Source organism: Vigna umbellata, chromosome 6, assembly GCF_029865625.1.
Source record: "Vigna umbellata cultivar VRB3 chromosome 6, Vumbellata_1.0, whole genome shotgun sequence".
Classification (NCBI taxonomy): Eukaryota; Viridiplantae; Streptophyta; class Magnoliopsida; order Fabales; family Fabaceae; genus Vigna; species Vigna umbellata.
In genome coordinates this window covers 4,815,998-4,835,079 of record NC_142170.1, presented here as the reverse complement: position 1 = coordinate 4,835,079, position 19,082 = coordinate 4,815,998, and the positions used below count along the sequence as shown (strand labels likewise).

At 36.4% G+C, this 19,082-nt stretch overlaps 2 protein-coding genes across 2 annotated transcripts; one reads left to right on the top strand and one right to left on the bottom strand.

Annotated features, from left to right (window-relative positions):
* The first annotated feature begins 359 nt into the window (after window positions 1–359).
* On the top strand, window positions 360–3,058 carry LOC124836256 (CBS domain-containing protein CBSX5-like). Its single transcript, XM_047311381.2, has 2 exons — window positions 360–801; window positions 1,876–3,058. The coding sequence occupies exons 1-2, from the start codon at window positions 473–475 to the stop codon at window positions 2,723–2,725; spliced, it is 1,179 nt and encodes a 392-aa protein (XP_047167337.1). The 5' UTR covers window positions 360–472; the 3' UTR covers window positions 2,726–3,058.
* A 1,301-nt stretch (window positions 3,059–4,359) lies between these two features.
* On the bottom strand, window positions 4,360–11,465 carry LOC124836255 (Regulator of chromosome condensation (RCC1) family protein). Its single transcript, XM_088092979.1, has 6 exons — window positions 10,209–11,465; window positions 9,608–9,817; window positions 6,176–6,286; window positions 5,339–5,698; window positions 5,129–5,236; window positions 4,360–4,956 (listed from the first exon to the last, which is right to left on the bottom strand). The coding sequence occupies exons 1-6, from the start codon at window positions 10,548–10,550 to the stop codon at window positions 4,627–4,629; spliced, it is 1,461 nt and encodes a 486-aa protein (XP_087949105.1). The 5' UTR covers window positions 10,551–11,465; the 3' UTR covers window positions 4,360–4,626.
* Between the last annotated feature and the right edge of the window lie 7,617 nt (window positions 11,466–19,082).

The window sequence follows — 19,082 nt, the reverse complement described above, 5'->3', positions numbered from 1 at the left end:
TATGACAACATTATTAAAATGACATGTGATAGTTATTATTTTAATCACATAATTTATTCATCAAGAAATTGATTTTGGTTTGCCGCACATGTTATAATATATTATTTTAATAACTTGACGCTGATTTGAGAAGAATGGTTATATTAAGTAAATTAAAAATATTGAAAAGTAAAATGTATTAAATATTTATTTTTAGATTTTAGCTTTCAAAAAATATTTATAGTTTAAGTTTTAAAGTATGAAAGTATTAAGTTTTTTTAAAAGATCTTAAGAGTTATTGTATGAAAATTTATGATATTTATTTTAACTAAGATGTTATAAAAATCAGATTTTGCATCTCAAATATATTCCAAGCACTTATAAATACACCCCTTCTTCCTCGCTTTTTCCAATACCCACCCTCCACCACCACCACCACCCACAGATTCTTCACGCGCCACCGCATTCATTTCCCCGGAGATCTATCCTTTGCATGGCAGTGAGCTTTCTGGCGCGCGATGTATCGGACCTCTGCCTTGGGAAGCCGCCGCTGAGGTCGCTGTCCACCGCCGCCACCGTCGCTGACGCCTTGGCTGTGCTGAAAAACTCCGACGAGAGTTTTATCAGCGTGTGGCTCTGCTGTGAGCACGAGAAGGAGAAGGAACAGTGCAGATGTGTAGGAAAAGTGTGCATGGTTGATGTTATCTGCTACCTTTGCAAAGAGGATAATCTCTTGTCTCCTTCTTCTGCCCTTAACCAACCCATTTCTGTGATTCTCCCTAAGGATTGCTCTCTCGTTGTTCATCTCCAACCTTCTTCTAGGTGTTCCCCTTTTTTCTCTTTGCATTTTCAACAAACATTCAACATAAACATGGGCATACTTTGTTACTATTATTCCTTCATGAGATTTTATGAGATTTTGCTAAATTTTCTTTTCTTGTCTTTCTTAATGTTTACAAGGATCTCTCTTCCAGCTAATGTTTGTTACACGATTTGGGGTTGATATAATCTGTTAGGGAATGTTTATATAGTATATTTCGAACAATGGAAGGATTTGGTGTTAGGGTTGAAAAAAAAGGGGTTTTGAGCAATCTACGAAACTTCAAGATTACCTGTGGGACTTACTACATATTTTTTAGGTTTTAAATTTTTTGTAATTTCACCTTTTTACTTTGATATTGTGGGAAATGTACTTAAAAATTGACTGATGTTGTCACAATTATGATTCTGAACGAACACTCCAATATGTTATGGGAAAATTTGCAATATTAAGCTGAGTTTTGAAATCATATATTTTTTTTTTGTTATAAAATAGGGATTTGAAAGAATAAATGGTGTGATTGTGATATTTGATTATGTGATGATTCCTCCGTGTAATGAACTTCGCAAAAGTGGATACTTTTTGTCATAGAAACACATAAATTACTTAATAAAAATGGATGTAAGTTTTGTTGAATAAGGAAAAATAATATTTGAATAAAATGTGAGGATGATTCCTTAGACATGTTGTATTAAGTATTAAGTAAGTCAAGGTCGGAGTAAAAGGTGTCTGGATGATTTGAACGTGTAATCTTAATCTGATTCGGATACCTGATGTTTGAAAAAAATCTAGAATTGGAATCTGAACGAATCTCGAGAGATTAGTAGAGCTGAGAAGAAAACTTGCGAAGACCAAAACTTGCGAAGACCAAAACGAATCAATAAAGCAGGGTTGCGTGATTCTTTTTATTTTTATTTTTAACTGCAGTTAATTTATTTAATTATAGCCTGTCTAGAATCTGTTGAATCTGCATCTTTTTGGTGGGGTGGAGTTAATTTTTGGTGTTTTAGTATGTAGTGCAGATGAAGAGCTTGGTGAAATAACCCTTCTTGATCTTTGTTGTTTTGATATTTCAGCTTGTTGGAAGCTATTGATCTTATACTCCAAGGGGCACAGAATCTTGTGGTGCCAATATTGACAACAAAGAGGAGTGGAGTTTCAAGAAGGAAACAGCATCTGAAGGCATCATCAACTATCAACAGCCACAACGGTTGTGAGTTCTGCTGGTTGACTCAAGAGGATGTGATTCGGTTCCTTCTTGGTTCCATTGGGGTCTTCACTCCACTTCCTGCACTGTCTCTTGACTCTCTTGGGATCATCAGCTCTGATGTGCTTGCCATTGACTACTTCTCCCCTGCATCTTCAGCAGTGGGAGCAATCTCAAAGTCCCTCACCCAGCAAACTTCTGTTGCCATTCTTGACAGTGATGGAACTTTCATTGGGGAGATATCACCCTTCACCCTTGGTTCTTGTGATGAGACGGTTGTGGCAGCCATTGCCACCTTGTCTGCAGGGGACTTGATGGCCTACATTGATTGTGGAGGCCCTCCTGAGGATCTTGTGAGAGTGGTGAAGGCTAGGTTGAAGGAGAAGAGTTTGGAGAAAATGCTGCAGGAGTTCACAATTTTGTCATCTTGTGAGAGTTTACACGCTGCATTTTCCTCTTCCTCTGATGAGGAATCACCAACAAGAACAATGACTAGGTCTGGCAGGTACTCAAGGTCATCTAGCTATTCAGCCAGGATGGTGAGGAAAGCAGAGGCTATAGTTTGTCATCCCAAGAGCTCACTTATTGCTGTGATGATCCAGGCCATTGCTCATAGAGTGAACTACTTGTGGGTTATTGAGGATGATTGTAGCTTAGTTGGCATTGTTACTTTTTCTAACATGTTGAAGGTGTTCAGAGAACATTTAGAGACCATGTAAACTGTTAGGAATACTGTGCTGAGGATTTGGCTTTGGATGCTGGTTAGAAGCATGAACCAAGGTCAATGAGCATGGCCCTTCTGTTGTTATGAGTATTGCAATGTGGCCCGGGAGGTTTGGTTTTTGTTGTACTTTTTTTCAGTGTGCTTCCCCTTCTAATAAAACTCCCTTCAAAGCAATTCTTTGTAGAGGACCAGTTTTTCCTGCCTTAGTTTGCCTGAGGGTACTTCAAATGTTCCCTTCTCCAACGAAACATTTTCTTTTGCAATGAAGATTTGTGTATCAGTTTACTTTAGATGTTGTTTTATAAATTTAAAAGCCCTTCTTTGCTTTCTTCAGTTTATTATTAGGTCACTACAACTTCTCTTAACGATGAATGTTTTCTGAAAATGCATATTTATGTGTACATTTTAAGGTTCCTACTGTCACTAGAGATAAATGACACCCACAATTTCTTTTAAGGAAAGCACACTCTACAAAGTGAGGAAATCACCTTCAAGTCAAATAATTCTAAACTTGAATACATTTTGGAATTGACTGAAACCATTGAAGAACCAAGTTTATAGTAGAGGTGGCCCTATGACAGATTATGAAAGTCTCTGCTCAAATTCACTTGCTGTGCTCTCTCTATTCACTTGTTGACCATTTTAGATATGGACAGTTGGACATCATCGGAATATCAGTGAAGTACTTGATTAAAGTGTATGGCTAGGGGAGATTTGAAATCATGTGGTTGTTCACTTTAGTTTCAGAAAATGTATGATGGGCAGAGATATTTGTTTTTACTAATACTTTTGAAGATATTATACAGTTTATTACATTACATGAAGCAAGAGTGTTCCTATGTCGGACACGTGTCCGACACACCCCTTGCATATGTATGTATATATCTTGTATGGGATCTTATCTTTTTTGTTTTTATCAGCCCTGACACTGGGGTTATAATACAGCATGTCACTAGTCCTTTTTTCTAGACAAATGATGCGGTTATTTTTAGCATTCAAGTTCTTTTGGACTTTACCGTACTTTTCTAAACCCAGGCATGAGTATATTTTTAACTAATTTGTTGAAGTACATGATAATATATTTTTAAATGATTAAGTTCAAACATATTCTAATTAAATACAATAAAATTTAGTGAGAGTAATTAAGAAAATCTGAACAAAATTTCAATTATAATTTTCAATCACTCAGGTTTAGCCTGACTATATTGACTTATTCTCTAATAAATCTGAATTTTTAACAACTTGAAAAATTTTAAAAGCATTTTATATTATACATAAACTAACCCAAGTATGAGCATCTACAATCTTCTTTCATAACAATTTCTGTATGTTCAAAAATTTTAAATTTAAATTTCTATAACTATCGATCCATATATTACAAAAAATACATATGCACCGTGTAAAATTTATCTACTTTTTTCTTTTAATAAAATAATGGTTTCGAATGCAAATTAAAATAAACACAAAGGGCTAAAAAAAAGCGTAAATTGTAAAAATGATAAACCAAATGAATTATATTATAACTTGGGCCATAACATGGCCAAACCTCACCAAGTAATATTTTTGTCTTAGTACAAATACTCAACTAGTATAAATGCAACAATGAATCTAAAAGTTTGTCCATTTGAAGAGCTACTAACACATAATTATTTCATTAATAATATGAAAGCCAGCAAAATAGAAAGAGATCCAGAATTGTCTAGCAAAACAAAATCACACCCTTTAGGGTTATGAAAAATGATTACAATGTTGTCATTTATTATTATTATTTTAAAAAACTATAACATAATACAACATAGAACAATAAATAACAGTAGTGATGAATATGACACTAGAAAAGTCAGGTATCTGATGTATCAGAACCACACATAAAAAGAGGTGATTGCATTAGGAACCTCACATGCTTTCTACATCTTCAGATGTGTCTCTATTGAAAATTTGAGTTGGCTCAAGGCAGCTTCTTAATGTGTCGTGACCAAGTTGTGCTCTTTCATTATCTCCAAAGCCAAATATCTTTCCCCTGCTAGTGATCACAACAGTGTGGTACAAGCCAGTGCTAATTTGAGAAACATGGTGAGATTTCAAGGTATCTAAGATTCGAGGTTTCAATACTTTATCTAATACCCTTCTATCCAGGAATCCGAGGCTGCCAAATCCCATGGAGCCAAAGCCATATACTGAACCAGAATCAACTAGCACAAATGTTTTCCTCTTCCTTGCACAGACCTACAAGTAACAAATAAACATAAGCCCTTTTACACTATGGATATCATAGGACTAATGCATGCAGTGTCAAGTCTCATCACAACTAAGACTTGATCCAGAAAGACAAATTGCAAATGTTGTAAACCATTGATTGCAACAAAGATTGACCTAAAATATGGAAATATAATAATACCTGAACAGCCAGTTGATTCTTAAGACTAGTCAACATCTCTGGAGTTGTCTTCTCAATCTCATCACCATGGCCTAAAGCACCACAGTATCCCTTGCCCCATGTATATACCTGGACAATTAACAAAATCTTAGTAATTCTCACAAGTTCTTAAATAATGAAACCAAGAATAACAAATAAAACTGGAAATATATCTTGGCCATAAGAACTCACAAATCCATTTGAGTCAAGGGCCACTGCATGCTCATCCCCAGCAGATACACGGACAATATGAATACCTTTCCGTCTGAATTTCTGTACAGCACGTGGCTGAAACTCATTGTGTTGCTCACCATGGCCAAGACAGAAATTTGCACCTGACCCAAAGGAGTATAATGTTCCATTTTCTGTTACGGATAAGATATAGCTTGGTCCTGCAGCAATCTGAACAACAGATCCAAGGACTTCAATCATTTTGGGGGTTGGCCTGTCCTGAGTGTCACCATGACCAAGTTGGCCATGTGTGTTGGTTCCACATGTATAAACATGACCTTGTCTGGTGAGGAAGACTGTGAAGTTAAGCCCCGCCGCAACCTGAGACATTCAGGCACTTTCAATATCTTTTAAGGGGGGTCTTACAAAAATAAACATCATGGAACAATAATAAAATTGAGACTTAAAGAGTTGGTAGTAAATGGACATCCAATGAATGGCTAGAAAACAGCACATCAGAGAAAACTGGTGGAACATCTGTGCCTACCAGCATGGACAGTTATCGGGTGTCGATATAGGATTTACAGATGTGCAACTTGAATGTCTCAAATATATGACAAAACACTCTTACGAAAGAAATAAGAACCAGAATAAACTAACTTGGATTGCAACTAAAATTACAAAATACTTTACTGTAGATTTCACAGAAAAACTGGATTGCACGTCTTGAAATAACTTTCAACTCAGCCAACAACTAGTTAATCCATGAGATTGGTAATAAAAAATAGCATACCGACCATTATTTTCAACTCAGCCAAAAATTATCTTCTCCAAATAATACGATGATGATTTGCATACCTGTTTGCAAGGAATCCCCTTAAGGGATTCAACAAGTCGTGGCCTGAAGATTGGTCGGCTAGTATCTCTGTGCCCACAGCAAGAAGATGAATTATCTCCGCATGTGAATACCTGCATCAGTCAGTTGAAATTGCTTGTTTACGATGGAAGCAATTGTTAATCATTTTACAATATCATACCATCAGTTTTAATCCAGGAAAAGAAAGCAACCATGGATCTGAATTATCAATAGGGAGCATGCAGACAAATTCTGTAGACCTAGCATTATATTTAGAGCTGTTAAGAATTATAAGAAATTTGTTGCTAAGTTATACTATTTAAGGAGCATCTATACAAAAACACTAATGAGTGCAAGTATCGCATACATCGTTTCCTAATATTTGGATTATCTACCCGGAAACTGAAGACCTGGTGAAGAAAACATCATAATTAACGGATATATACAAAATTTTACTATGATGTAGCTCTGATTAAGAGATATTAGAAATAGTTAAACTACCTGTTATTACCTATACACACACAGACACAAACACTAACCAACAACAGAAACGTGATTATATAATATATCAATTTATTTGTTTTGTTCTAGAGATGAATACTGCTACTAATCCAGCAACAAAACAAGAGGATAAAATTAGTCCTCTATGGATTTTTTTTAAAAGTAATAAAGGTTCCTAGCAGTGGAAATTTTGGAATTAAGTGCAATTTATGTGAAATTGCATTCAATAGATCTTAAAGTCTTAACTACTAGACTTAGTTTAAGAAGTTGGACAATGAAGTATCATTGAAAATTGAGAAGTCAAAGTAAAAATATGTCTCTTTGCCTCCCATCTCTAATGAAGACAGAGTCATAGACAAAGGCTATAATCCAAAAATGTAACATCCTTTGGAAGCTACTTTCAATGTGCAAAGCACAAATACTCTTGATTGTGAAATTGCAAGGATGATTTACTCTTCAAAACTACTATTTCATCAAGCAAGGAATCCTTGTTTAGAATAGCATTTTCTGATGCTTCCATAAATCTAATCTTAGTGGATATGTATCTCCAGGTTATAATAAAAGTTGAGAACTACCTTTCTTTCAAAGGAAAGAAACCTTGTGGAGAATCTTCTGCAGCCAATAAAAAAACAATGGCGTCAAAGGGGCGTGATCATTGGTAGCTATGAGCAGAGTGATTTTCAAAGAAGGCTTCTGATCAACTTCACGGTTGTAGTGGACCAAGTTTTAAGGGCATTAAATCGCTCAAAGACAAAGAATTCATTGGCACACACGAGAAATGTAATTATGGAGGTTGGACCAACAAAATGTGCCGCAATTTGTTACTAACAAACAATGCAGTTGTTTGAGACGCAATAAATGTGCTAATAGAGGCATTGTTTCCTTCCATCTATTGAACTCCTTGTGTTGTATTGAGAAATTAGTGTTTCATACCAACAATGTCCTTGGATCACGCAAATTGAACATATGACTTATATTAGAAACTTCATCATTAGGACACTCTAGGAGATTGATTACCAATGCCCAACAACTTCTACTCCTTGAAGTTGCTATCTGTCGCTCCTATAAAATTTTCTTCAACCATAATAATACTCAAGAAGAGGTTTAGAAGCTTGAAATAGGATTCCAGAGGATGGTTGTTAATGATGAATGGTCCTATAAAGATGTTGTTGAGAAGGCAAAATTTGGGGAAGAAACTTTGCTGGATGAAATCGGGTGGGTCAAGGTTGATTACATACTTACTTTTACTGCTCCCATTAAATGTTGGATTAAATGATTGAAACAGTGAGAAAGTCTATATACTGACATGAAAGAAAGACAAAAGTTGAAGAATTTTCACTTTTATGAGGTAGTTCACTCAATATTAATTAATCATTGGACTGATTGGCACACCTCTTCGTTGTTGGAAACATTTTTGAGATGTTTCATTGTTGATCAGCCAAGTCGTGGGCCTGTTGTATTCCACGGGCTAAGTATTGGTACAATACTATATTCTATGCCTCCACAAATTCCACTTTGTTTGAGAGGCAAAGCTTAATAGGTCCAAAATGTGAAAAGTGTATGTGAGGATGAATTGAAAATCTGTTGGAGGACAAAAATATCTTTTTGAGTGAAATGTTGAGCTCTTCGGGAAGTGAAGGTTTCTCAACTGCATTTTTATTTAGTATCATCAATAATACATATTATTCATCCATTACTATTGTGTGAATTTCCTTTCCGATTTGCATCGAGGCATTTAATGATTACTGCAAAAGGGAAGCTCGGAAGAAAGCTTGGTAAGTAATTAATCAAAATTTTCAATCACTACATCTGTTAAACCCAATTCATATACTGACCACAAAAATCTTCATGGCATTCTCTAAGAAAGTATAAGAATCTAAGATGATCCATCTCATTCCATTTGTAAAGTAGATGCGAGTACACACAAAGACCTGGAACTTCAACGAATCTCCATATTTTTATTCTATCCAGTCTTACTCTTACTTCACTTACACATTCTTTAATCTTTGGAGAACAAACAATATATTAATGGAAGACAGATGGAATAAAGAATATAGTTTTTAATCCATCTAAACGGTACGCCCATTCTTGACTTTAATAATTCTACTAACTAACTCTATCCTATCCCAAGAAACAAATCCTCATTCATTTTTCCTACGATGCTTCTTTACTCTGACTCTCCTGCACTCATTTTCACTTTAGCTAACAGACATGAGAAGAGAAATAATTCTCGGTTCTAAAGTTGGACTTATGCTAGCTGGTGTGTACCTAAAAACAAGACGGTAAAATTAGCATCTTCCTTTAAAAAAAATTACATAAAAGCTCTCCTCATCAAACTGTGATCCAAAAGTCAAACCAGGACATTTAATCCAGAGTATCTTGTACTATAGCCTGCTAGTTCAAAATAATATGAACAATGTCATGAATACAAGCATTGGAATGACAAAGAGTCAAAGAAAAGAAAACTTATGATATCCCCATTCCCATCTTCCAGCCAAACTCTTCAATTGGAGGTGAAAAACACATTTCTTAGACAAGTTGTTTCTTTCACCAGTAATGTTCTAAAACTTACACTTTCAAGTGCAATCCCCACGATGGTTTTAATTATATCACTAATATGCTCCCATTACTGCGCAAAAGACTTTTGAGCTTGATGCATGGATAGAGAAGTCTATCTAAACCTTAGGTGGTGAGTAAGTGGATGGTGGGTATCAAGATCCTAGACACTCAATTCGTTCAGAGGTTATATGAACATTTATGACATAAGCTTAAAATGTTAGTGCAAGCCTAATAAACGTATATAATATATGAAATTCTCAAGGCTGTGCTGCATTAGTCAACAGGAGAGCAATGGAAGGATATAATTTGTTACAGACCAATGACTTGCTCATGAGTCATATAGCTAACTTAATAAAGTTTAAGCAACCACTAACCTCTCCAGATTGCAAGACAAAAGCTGCATGATTAAAAGACGCTGAAACGTGAGCCACACGTGCCAAAGGTGGGAAATCAATCCGGGTAAAGGCTACACACTGTGTTGTTTCAGGACCTTGACCGAGTACTCCGCATAAACCAGAACCACAGGAATAGACAGAAGAATTGCTGATCAACAAGGTGTGATACTTTCCCGTTGTTATTTGCATCTGCCAATAAAATGTTTTCCATCATTATTTACAACTCCACTAGTTTTCCTTCAAAAGGACAGTTCAAAAGCATTACAATGTCTATCGATGCTGAGATGTATTTTCATAACATTTAAAACTTTTTTTCTTTTTTTTTTTAATTGTTTACAAATGCTTTATTACATTTTATTATAAGAGTGACATTGAAAAAAAAAGAGGGTTGGGGGGCAAACCATGCAGTGTTACACTCCAAAAGCAAAAAGAAAATATCTCCACCTTGAGAAACACAATTGTAATTTTATCAAAAGAAAAAAGGAATATATAAGTCACCTCATAATTCATGCAGGAAATACTTTTTTTCTTTTTTACCAAAAGCAGACAAAAGTAAGCATTTGATATAATGAAATAGTACATTGCCTGATGATGTCTCGACCATCTGAGAGGATTGTTCCACAGACTGCAAGAACCTCAAAACTCGCTTCCAATTTCCTCCACATCTATCATACAACTCCCTCTGAGAAATCAAACCCATCCTAGCATAGGTAACATGGGAAGCACACATTTGAAATGCAGCAAAGTCAATCAAGGACTTAAACTTGAAAAAAGGGTACAGGCCATGGCTACCACCAAAAGTTTTGGAAGTCAATTCTAAGCAAACAAGGTCCATTGCGGTGAGCCTACCCGAGCACAGAATTTCTAAAACCAAATGTGATGGTAATTCCTCAATGGAAAAATGTCTACAACGGTCTCCCATTCTCAAAATTCTCTCTTTCTCTTTCTTACTCCTCACCGAAGATAACTAGATGTGATTCAAAGAACCGGCAGAAAGATTCGCAGTGACAACAACCAGCAACTCCCCTCTGGATCACACATCAAATTTTGAGACGAAATCTCAGGCAATTGAAGCAGCATATGAAGAACACGTCAGAGCGGAGAAAAACATGGGAAATTGAGAAAGAGAAAAGAGGTCTAGAGGATGGATAATTAGAAGGTGATGATTGAAACAACGGTTGGAAATAAAACATCAGAAGAGAACTAGTCACCCCCACAAAAATCACCGTGCAAAATCGAAGATCAAAATGGACCTTCTTGACATGCAAAGTCACAACACAGAAAAAAAGAAAACACCCACACACACAAAAACTGCAATTATGAAGAAATAAACGAACTTCTGCAACCAACCAAACACCAATTAGATCAAATTTAAATCAGCAAACACTGATCTAACGGACGTAGCACATAAACGGTGAAAACAAACTGAGAAAGAAAAAGGTGGGTGTTTGAGATCAGAACGGAAGAAGGTGGATTGAACCTAATAGGAAAAGAAAGCAAGTGGTGAAGAAGGCGTGCCCATAAGAGAAAAAAAGCGAAAGGGAGTAACTTTTTGAGAAATATAGAAAAAGGAGCGTGCTTGGGAGGGAATAAGTGAAGAGGGGAATTGAGGGTAGTGATTGATTGGTTTGGTGAAAAGGAGAAAAAGGTTAGTTAGGGTTTTGCATATAGGGATTATTTTCACTGCTATTTATTTCCTAGCTGCTGAGCCTAGGTAGCTTAGGCTTTCAGTGTGTTGAATGAATGTTTGGTTTTGTGAGTGTGTGGGAAACATTGGAGAGAGAGAGAAAGAAATTGAGGAATTTCATGGCAGTGCTTCGCTTCTTTTCATTTTTGTTGTGAAAGCATGAAAACGAAAAGTGGGGAAAAAAACAGGTGTTGTTTTGGTGGTACCTGCTGCTTAGAAGCCATCTATGTTTTGTCGTCCAGGTTCATTACGCGTGGCAGCTTTTTACAGTGACACGTCAGCAACTGTGTGTTTCTCAAGTAGGGTTAGAATAGTACTACCAACCCATACTGGTTTTAAGTAATTTACAAGCTTTAATGGAAAGAGAAAATGACTTTATTTTTTAAATTCATACCATTTACAGTTTATTAATTCATATCATTGTGGTCAGAAAAATGAACACATAACAAAATTGAAGAGAGTCGTGTAATAAAGAGAGAAACATATTTCATTGAAAAAAGATGAAGTGAATACATTAAAAAAGTGGTTTACACTGTTTTTGTTAGTGCATACTTTCTGGTGTGCAATAAAGTAAAAGGATCATGGTGCATTCCATGTAAGATACCAAACTATGAATTCACATAATGATTTTGTTAAAGGAGTATAAAATAGAATTTTTATATTTAATTTAAAAATTATTTTAGTTAGAATATTTCGTTTTTAAGTTTCTTAATATTTACTGTCTTTCATTTTGGATAATGTTGTGAAAAGACGTCATTTCGATTCACTTTGAAGAATATTGATATAATGAACTGAATCAGAGTTGATTAATCAATAATTAAAGTGAAATTAAAATATCTAAAAATCACTTAAAATAGGTCTGACAAAATTACTTAAAGGGACATTTCAATCCTTTGCAATAACAAAATTAAATGTAATTTTTTTTTTACAAAAAACTTCTAAAATAACGTAATTTTAATCAATTTCTATAAAATATTATTATATTACAATATGCATGCAATAATTTATATAATTTATATAATATATATATATATATATATATATATATATATATATATATTTAAATTATTCAATAGTAAAACTTTATTTTAGAAATGATGATAATTTAAAAATAATGAGACTCGGTTATTTTAATATTAAATGGTTTAGTTATAAATAGTTTTGTTATAAACAATTTCATTATTTTAAAACATATCATATCTCTAGAAATTACTTTTTTAGAGTTCTCTACCTTCTTTGTAAGAGTTCTAACTCCTGAGTCATCTATTTGACAATCAGGAGGTGTCTTATCGATCATGGAGACGAGGTCTACATTTTTAACCAATCAATTTTTGTCATAGAACAGTTAAGTTTCTACCTCTATTTCTATTAGATTTCAATGTTAGATTCTAAGAATCTTCCTTTGCATGTGACTTTTCTATTTTTCCTTCTATTCTTGGTTAAATTAAGGTCTTAAGGACTATGTCCAACCATCATTTGGTGATTTGTAGGTTCGTTTAGAGTTTCCTTGCGTTTCAAGCAATCGGTGAAACATTCCTTGAGTTGAGCAATGGTCTTGTGAGATAATGGAAGCTAGACCTTATCTTAGTTGTGTTTGTATTATAAATTGGATATCTCTATGAGTTATAGATGATTTTGAGAAATTTGTATGATTGGGTTATAATATGTATGTTTAATTGATGATTTTGATAGTATGATGTTGAATATAAATGGTATGGTGTGTTTGTGATGATTAATACTATTATGATGGAGTGTGATAATGATGTTTTAGTGTTTGAAATTGAATAGAAGTGGTTGTGTGAAATATTGATCAAGTTACTTGGGTTTCAAGCTTACAAAAGGGTTTTGAGTGATGAGATTTTGAAATAAGTTGTGTAAACTGTTCACTAGTACAGAAAGGGCTATAGACGTCCGTTCTTTAGGCTTTTTTACGTCTGACGTTCGACCGACGTCTTTGCGGGTGACGTCTATGTAGACGTCCGTTGTGTCAGGCCGGACGTCTATATAGACGTCCATTGTGTCAGGCCGGACGTCTATATAGACGTCCGCTGTGTCAGGCGGACGTCTATATAGACGTCCGCTGTGAACCTCTCGGACGTCTATACACTACTGCAGAAAGGGCTTTATTAGACGGGTTATTTAGGGTTATTTACGGGTTATTTATGGTTATTTGGGATTATAGGGTTTGGACGTTTGTTTGTGCACTGCAACACGTCTGAAGAGCAGATTCGAAATGAAAATGGAGGGAGATGGAGGAGTAAACGACCTAAAACGTAGGCCAAAAACTCCGCCCAAGAACACGCTACAAACTACACAAAAATGCACAGAAAACGATTTTTAATCGGTCCAAATGAAAGATATTTCATCACTGAACAATTTAATCGGAATAAAAGTAAGATTAAATGGTCCAAAACAGATAAAAACCTACCTGGAAATGCAAGGCGTAGAGGGAACTCTCACGGGTTCGCATAACTCCTCGCAGGTTCGCGTTTTGGTTAGTAAGTCCTTATTTTAAACGTCTTTTGAACGTCCGTTGTGGCGGGGGCGGACGTCTATAATATAGTAGACGTTCGTCCCCCTCCAGAACGAACGTTCAAGAGACTGACAGTAGTTCAACCCATCAGTCTCTTAAACGTCCGTCCTGGAGGGGGACGAACGTCTATATATATTAAATGTCCGTCCCCCTCCAGGACGGACGTTCAAGGGGCTGACAGGTTCAACTACTCTCTCAGTCTCTTGAACGTCCGTCCTGGAGGGGGACGGACGTCTATATATATTAAACGTCCGTCCCCCTCCAAGACGGACGTTCAAGAGACTGAGAGAGTAGTTGAACCTGTCAGCACCTTGAACGTCCGTCCTGGAGGGGGACAGACGTTTAATATATATAGACGTCCGTCCCCCTCCAGGACAGACGTTCAAGAGGCTGACAGGGTAGTTGAACCAGTCAGCCCTTTGAACGTCCGTCCTGGAGGGGGACAAACGTCTATATATATTAAACGTCCGTCCCCCTCCAGGACGGACGTTCACGAGACTGATGGGTTGAACTACTGTCAGTCTCCTGAACGTCCGTCCTGGAGGGGGACAGACGTTTACTATATATAGACGTCCGTCCCCCTCCAGGACGGACGTTCAAGAGACTGATTGGTTCAACTACCCTGTCAGCCTCTTGAACGTCCGTCCCCCTCTAGGACGGACGTTCAAGATGCTGACAGGGTAGTTTAACCCGTCAGTCTTTTGAACATCCGTCCTTGAGGGCGCAGGACGTTTACTATATAGACGTCCGACCCCCTCCAGGACGGACGTTCAAAAGGCTGAATCTTCAACTCTCCCGTCAGGCTTTTGAACCTCCGTTAGAGGGGTCGGACGTCTACTATATTATAGACGTTCGGCCCCTTCTAGGACGGACGTCTCCACACTCAATTATTTACATTTATGCCACCGGTCAATTATTTACGTTGGGGTTTTGGTGGACGGTCGTCTATGGGGTGACGTTAAAAATCAATTTTGCACTAGTGGTTTTAGAGAGTTTGAAGTATATTATGAGATCAATTATGAATTTTCTAGAGGTTTATATCAGAAAAATTTGTCATGGAAGTGTTAATTGCTTCATAGGTTGAGTTTTTAGTTCATTTTAGAGGTTTAGGTGTTGGAAATTGAAGGCTGGGATGAAACTGAGGTGTTGGAGTGTGCTAACAAGTGTATTTTGACTTGTCTATGTAGTGGGTAAACTGATATGTGGGTTAAAAAGTGTAGAATTGAAATTGGGTAGCTTGTAGAAGTGAATTTGGGTTTTTGAGTGTCAAATTGAGTTACAACAGGGTTTTCAAAGCTTTCTTAAGGTTTGGAGGGTCCTAGAGACCTTTAGAAGTTGGGGGTAAAGTGTTCAAAGTGAGAAAATTGAGTCTTGATCTTACTGATAATGCCTGAGCGCCCGCTTCCAGAGGTGACAACACTAAGCGCTAGCCTTTGGACGCTCGAGCGCTACTAGGCGCCATTACACCATTTTTTTTTTGTTTGGGGGAGGGGGAAGGGGGTTTAGGGTTCTAGATATTAGTTTTGGACATTCTTTAGGTCGTTTTTGGGGTTTATGACCCTTCTGAAGCTATTAGTAAGGGTTTCCAATCTGTTTTCCTTACCTAAATGTGGGATATTAAGATACCTTAAAGAAAATTGTGTTATTATGTGACTTCTGATGCTTTTTTGGTTAACTATGGATCTTTGAATTATAATTAGTGATCTTATATAATGTTAGTCAATGTAAAATTAATGGATTTGTACATGATTTACATGTGAATGAAATGATGTGTAACATCCCAATTTTAGTAATATAAAACTTACTAAAATGAAACATTACATGTATAATGATAAAACAAAACTAAAGATTTGGTGAATAAAAATTCCACCCGAAGAACAAACATAAATGCCTATATTATAAGCTTCACTTTCCCCCCTTCGGATGCTCCAACTAAAAAGACTGTATCCCTAAGCTCACACCATTAAGGTGATCATCGCAAAAGAGAAACAACATACAAAAACAAGCCACAAAAAAGCAAGGGTAAGCTAGAGTAATTTAATTGATTACAGTTATCATGCAAATTAAACAAATACATAAGCACATGTCAACCGAACATTTTAAAGCATACAACGATTGACCATACATTACACGCAATGACCGAACACTTGACTTGACCATCCGGATTGTATGAATATGTAGCTTTGGCTGTTCGTGCACTCATGGGTGTAATAACTGGAAACCCATCAGCTGCCGCACGAGGTTAGCCCGTTATCCCTCACCTAAGGTGTCCCCCCTTAGACTAGGGCCTCCTGCTATTCTCACGACATGACTTACCCATCTCAACTTGAGACTTGGTAATCATTAGAATGTCAGGATAAACGTCGTGGATTTCGCTGTCCATATTCATACTTTACCACCACCTTGATAACCAATAACTGAGACATTCCTCCTTGGAATTCTCTTTCATACCAGTTGGAACATCATACCATACTTTAAATTTGACACCCTTATGATAATGCATACATCAGCCATCAAAGCAATTGGAACAATTAATTATCCTAACACATTGGAATAAATATAAGCCGAACAGAAATAACCAAACACATATCAACAAGACCAAACACTCTATGAATGTCAGAGACCGATCGTTCTCTCACTACCTAAAGAATAGGACTGAATGGTCAATAATAGATACAGTTGAAGAGAAGGCTGAGCACTATTACTAACCTACAACTAGACGATTCTGAGTACCACAACATGACCGAATACTAGTACCATACCAAGTATTAAGTTTGGACCGAACGCTTATGGCTTAGGTCGAACACCTATAGCTTAGGCTGAACACCTATGGCTTAGGCCGAACACGTAGAGTTGATATTGATTACTAAAATATCACCGAACGGTCATTAACAAGTAAGGCCCATAAGAGGTTGAACGCAGTTAAGACCGATTACAAGTACGAGACCAAGCACTAGTACAAGAACGAGCGGTACTAAGAGACCACACACCCACCAAGATCGATCGCTACTAAGAGATCACACACCCCACTAATAACGATCGCTACTAAGAGACCACACACACATTAAGACCGATCGCTACTAATAGATCCCACACCTCACTAAGAACGATCGTTATGACTAAAATAGAATACTAGTACAAGACCGATCGATCATTAATTGAAAAGGTCTACAGAACTAGAATTGAGTTAAGACCGAACACAATAAGAAAGTCGAACATTCAATGAATGACACTCGGCGATCTGCATAATTCTCCAGAATAGCTACTAATCCTCACCAATTCCTACCACTTCCCAACTTCTAATCCTCCAAACATGATTCATATACCATTTTAAGCCTCTCCAAAGGTACCTAAAATTGTTCTAACATCATCTCAAAGAGTCCCATACCAGATTTCACTCCTAACCCCAAACTCTCATTCTCGCATACCCACTTCCTTAAGATCAGAACAGACCAAACTTTTATGCAGAGAAATTCCAACCAGTTCACAAGTTCCAACATTCACAAATTCAACACAATTCAATCAAACATTCAAGTCACACACATGCAACCATCCAAACAATAATTTCATACATAGAAAATCACAATTAAATTAACTAGCTTCCCTTACCTCTTAACCGAACGAAATCTTCTACCCTTTCAGAAATTTGCTCACACTTCCAGAAAATCCCAAGAACACCTATAGCTCACTGATTGATGAGGATATAGACCACCAAAAGACCAGAAATGTGATAAAAAAATGGGAAGAAGAAGTTGATGAACACATGCAACTAGAAACTTGGCTTGCATGTGTCAAAAAGTTTTGAAATCTCACAAGAGCTCATGAAATCGAGACTTACCAACTCTAAACAAGACTTTGATCGGTGGAAAAGGATATTTTTGACTCCAAGATTACTTAAGCTCGGTCTGATTGAAAATCAGATGAAGTAAGACGAAAGATTTTTAGAGAGAAGGAGGAGAAAAGAAAAGAGAAAAAGATTTAGAGAGAAATGGTTGTATCAGAAAATGGGACAAACATTTGAAATTTTCCTTTATATAGTAATATTATTTTAATATAAATCATTCGGTCCCATTATTCCCACACACATGTCAACTCTAAAATCTTCAAAATCCTCGGTTCTCACATTCTCCCCAACAACAAGAATTTTCGTCATCGAAAATTAGACTTACCAGATAGAAGGAATAATCTATTTTGACAAAGATACTACTCCCCACAACCTTACTAACATGAAAATCTTGCCTCCGTGTTAAAATGCCCTAGTGATCAATAGTGTAGATTTGGTCTAGCCATCATTCTCGAAACAAATCTGAACCTCTAAACCTCAGTTAATACGAATCTTTCTTTCACATAATTAATCTTGTTGTGTCTGCCACATAGCCAGCCCTCATCAAACCTCCGTTACTTCTTGTAATTCTCTTATAAAACCTCTACTATAGTACTGACTTCAATTCAACCCTTGCCTGATACTCTTTGACTTCTTCTTGCTTCTTCTAAGAACCACTATAGTACTAACTTGATCATTACAACTTCTGAGTTTTCTACCAACTGTTAACACTCTGGATCACCCTTAAGTCCCATTATTTTGCTGTCTTCATATTGCTTTCCTGATCTTCACTCTTGAGTAGCATAGTTTCCAACTATACTATCTCATTACCAGAGCAAAATTTTCTCTGTTGCAACTTCCAAAACAAAGTGAATACTCCATCTTTGCTTCTTCCACTTGTCAAACTAAACCATACACATTTCTTGACTCACTGGCTTTCTATCATACTTAAACCTGCAACTTCCTCGACTTGAGATCACTAGCTTAATCAGTATCAAGCCCACTTATGATACATCTCAAACTAGGATTGTCCAAATTGTGCTTTCTCAACCATTTTGAGAAGCCCACTAGTTATAGCATTTCAAGTATACTAATAAAATTACTTCACCGCTTCACTATAGACTCCAATCTTCATATTCTTCAACCAATTCTTACTCAATTCTTATAAAACCAAGAACCTAAATCTTCTCTTTGTTCAAACTATTTGTTAACATTCCTTTACCTCTAGATCGCCCTTATAACTCAAAACCATGGCTCATATCATCTCTTTCGTCTGCTGACCCACTCTTCCTATTCCAAATCCATTAATACTTCCTCACTTTAAAGTTAACCCCTGCAGCTTGAAACTGTAGACTCACTTATCTTCTCTGCCTGATACCTATTTCTTTCATACCCAAATCACTTCTAACTC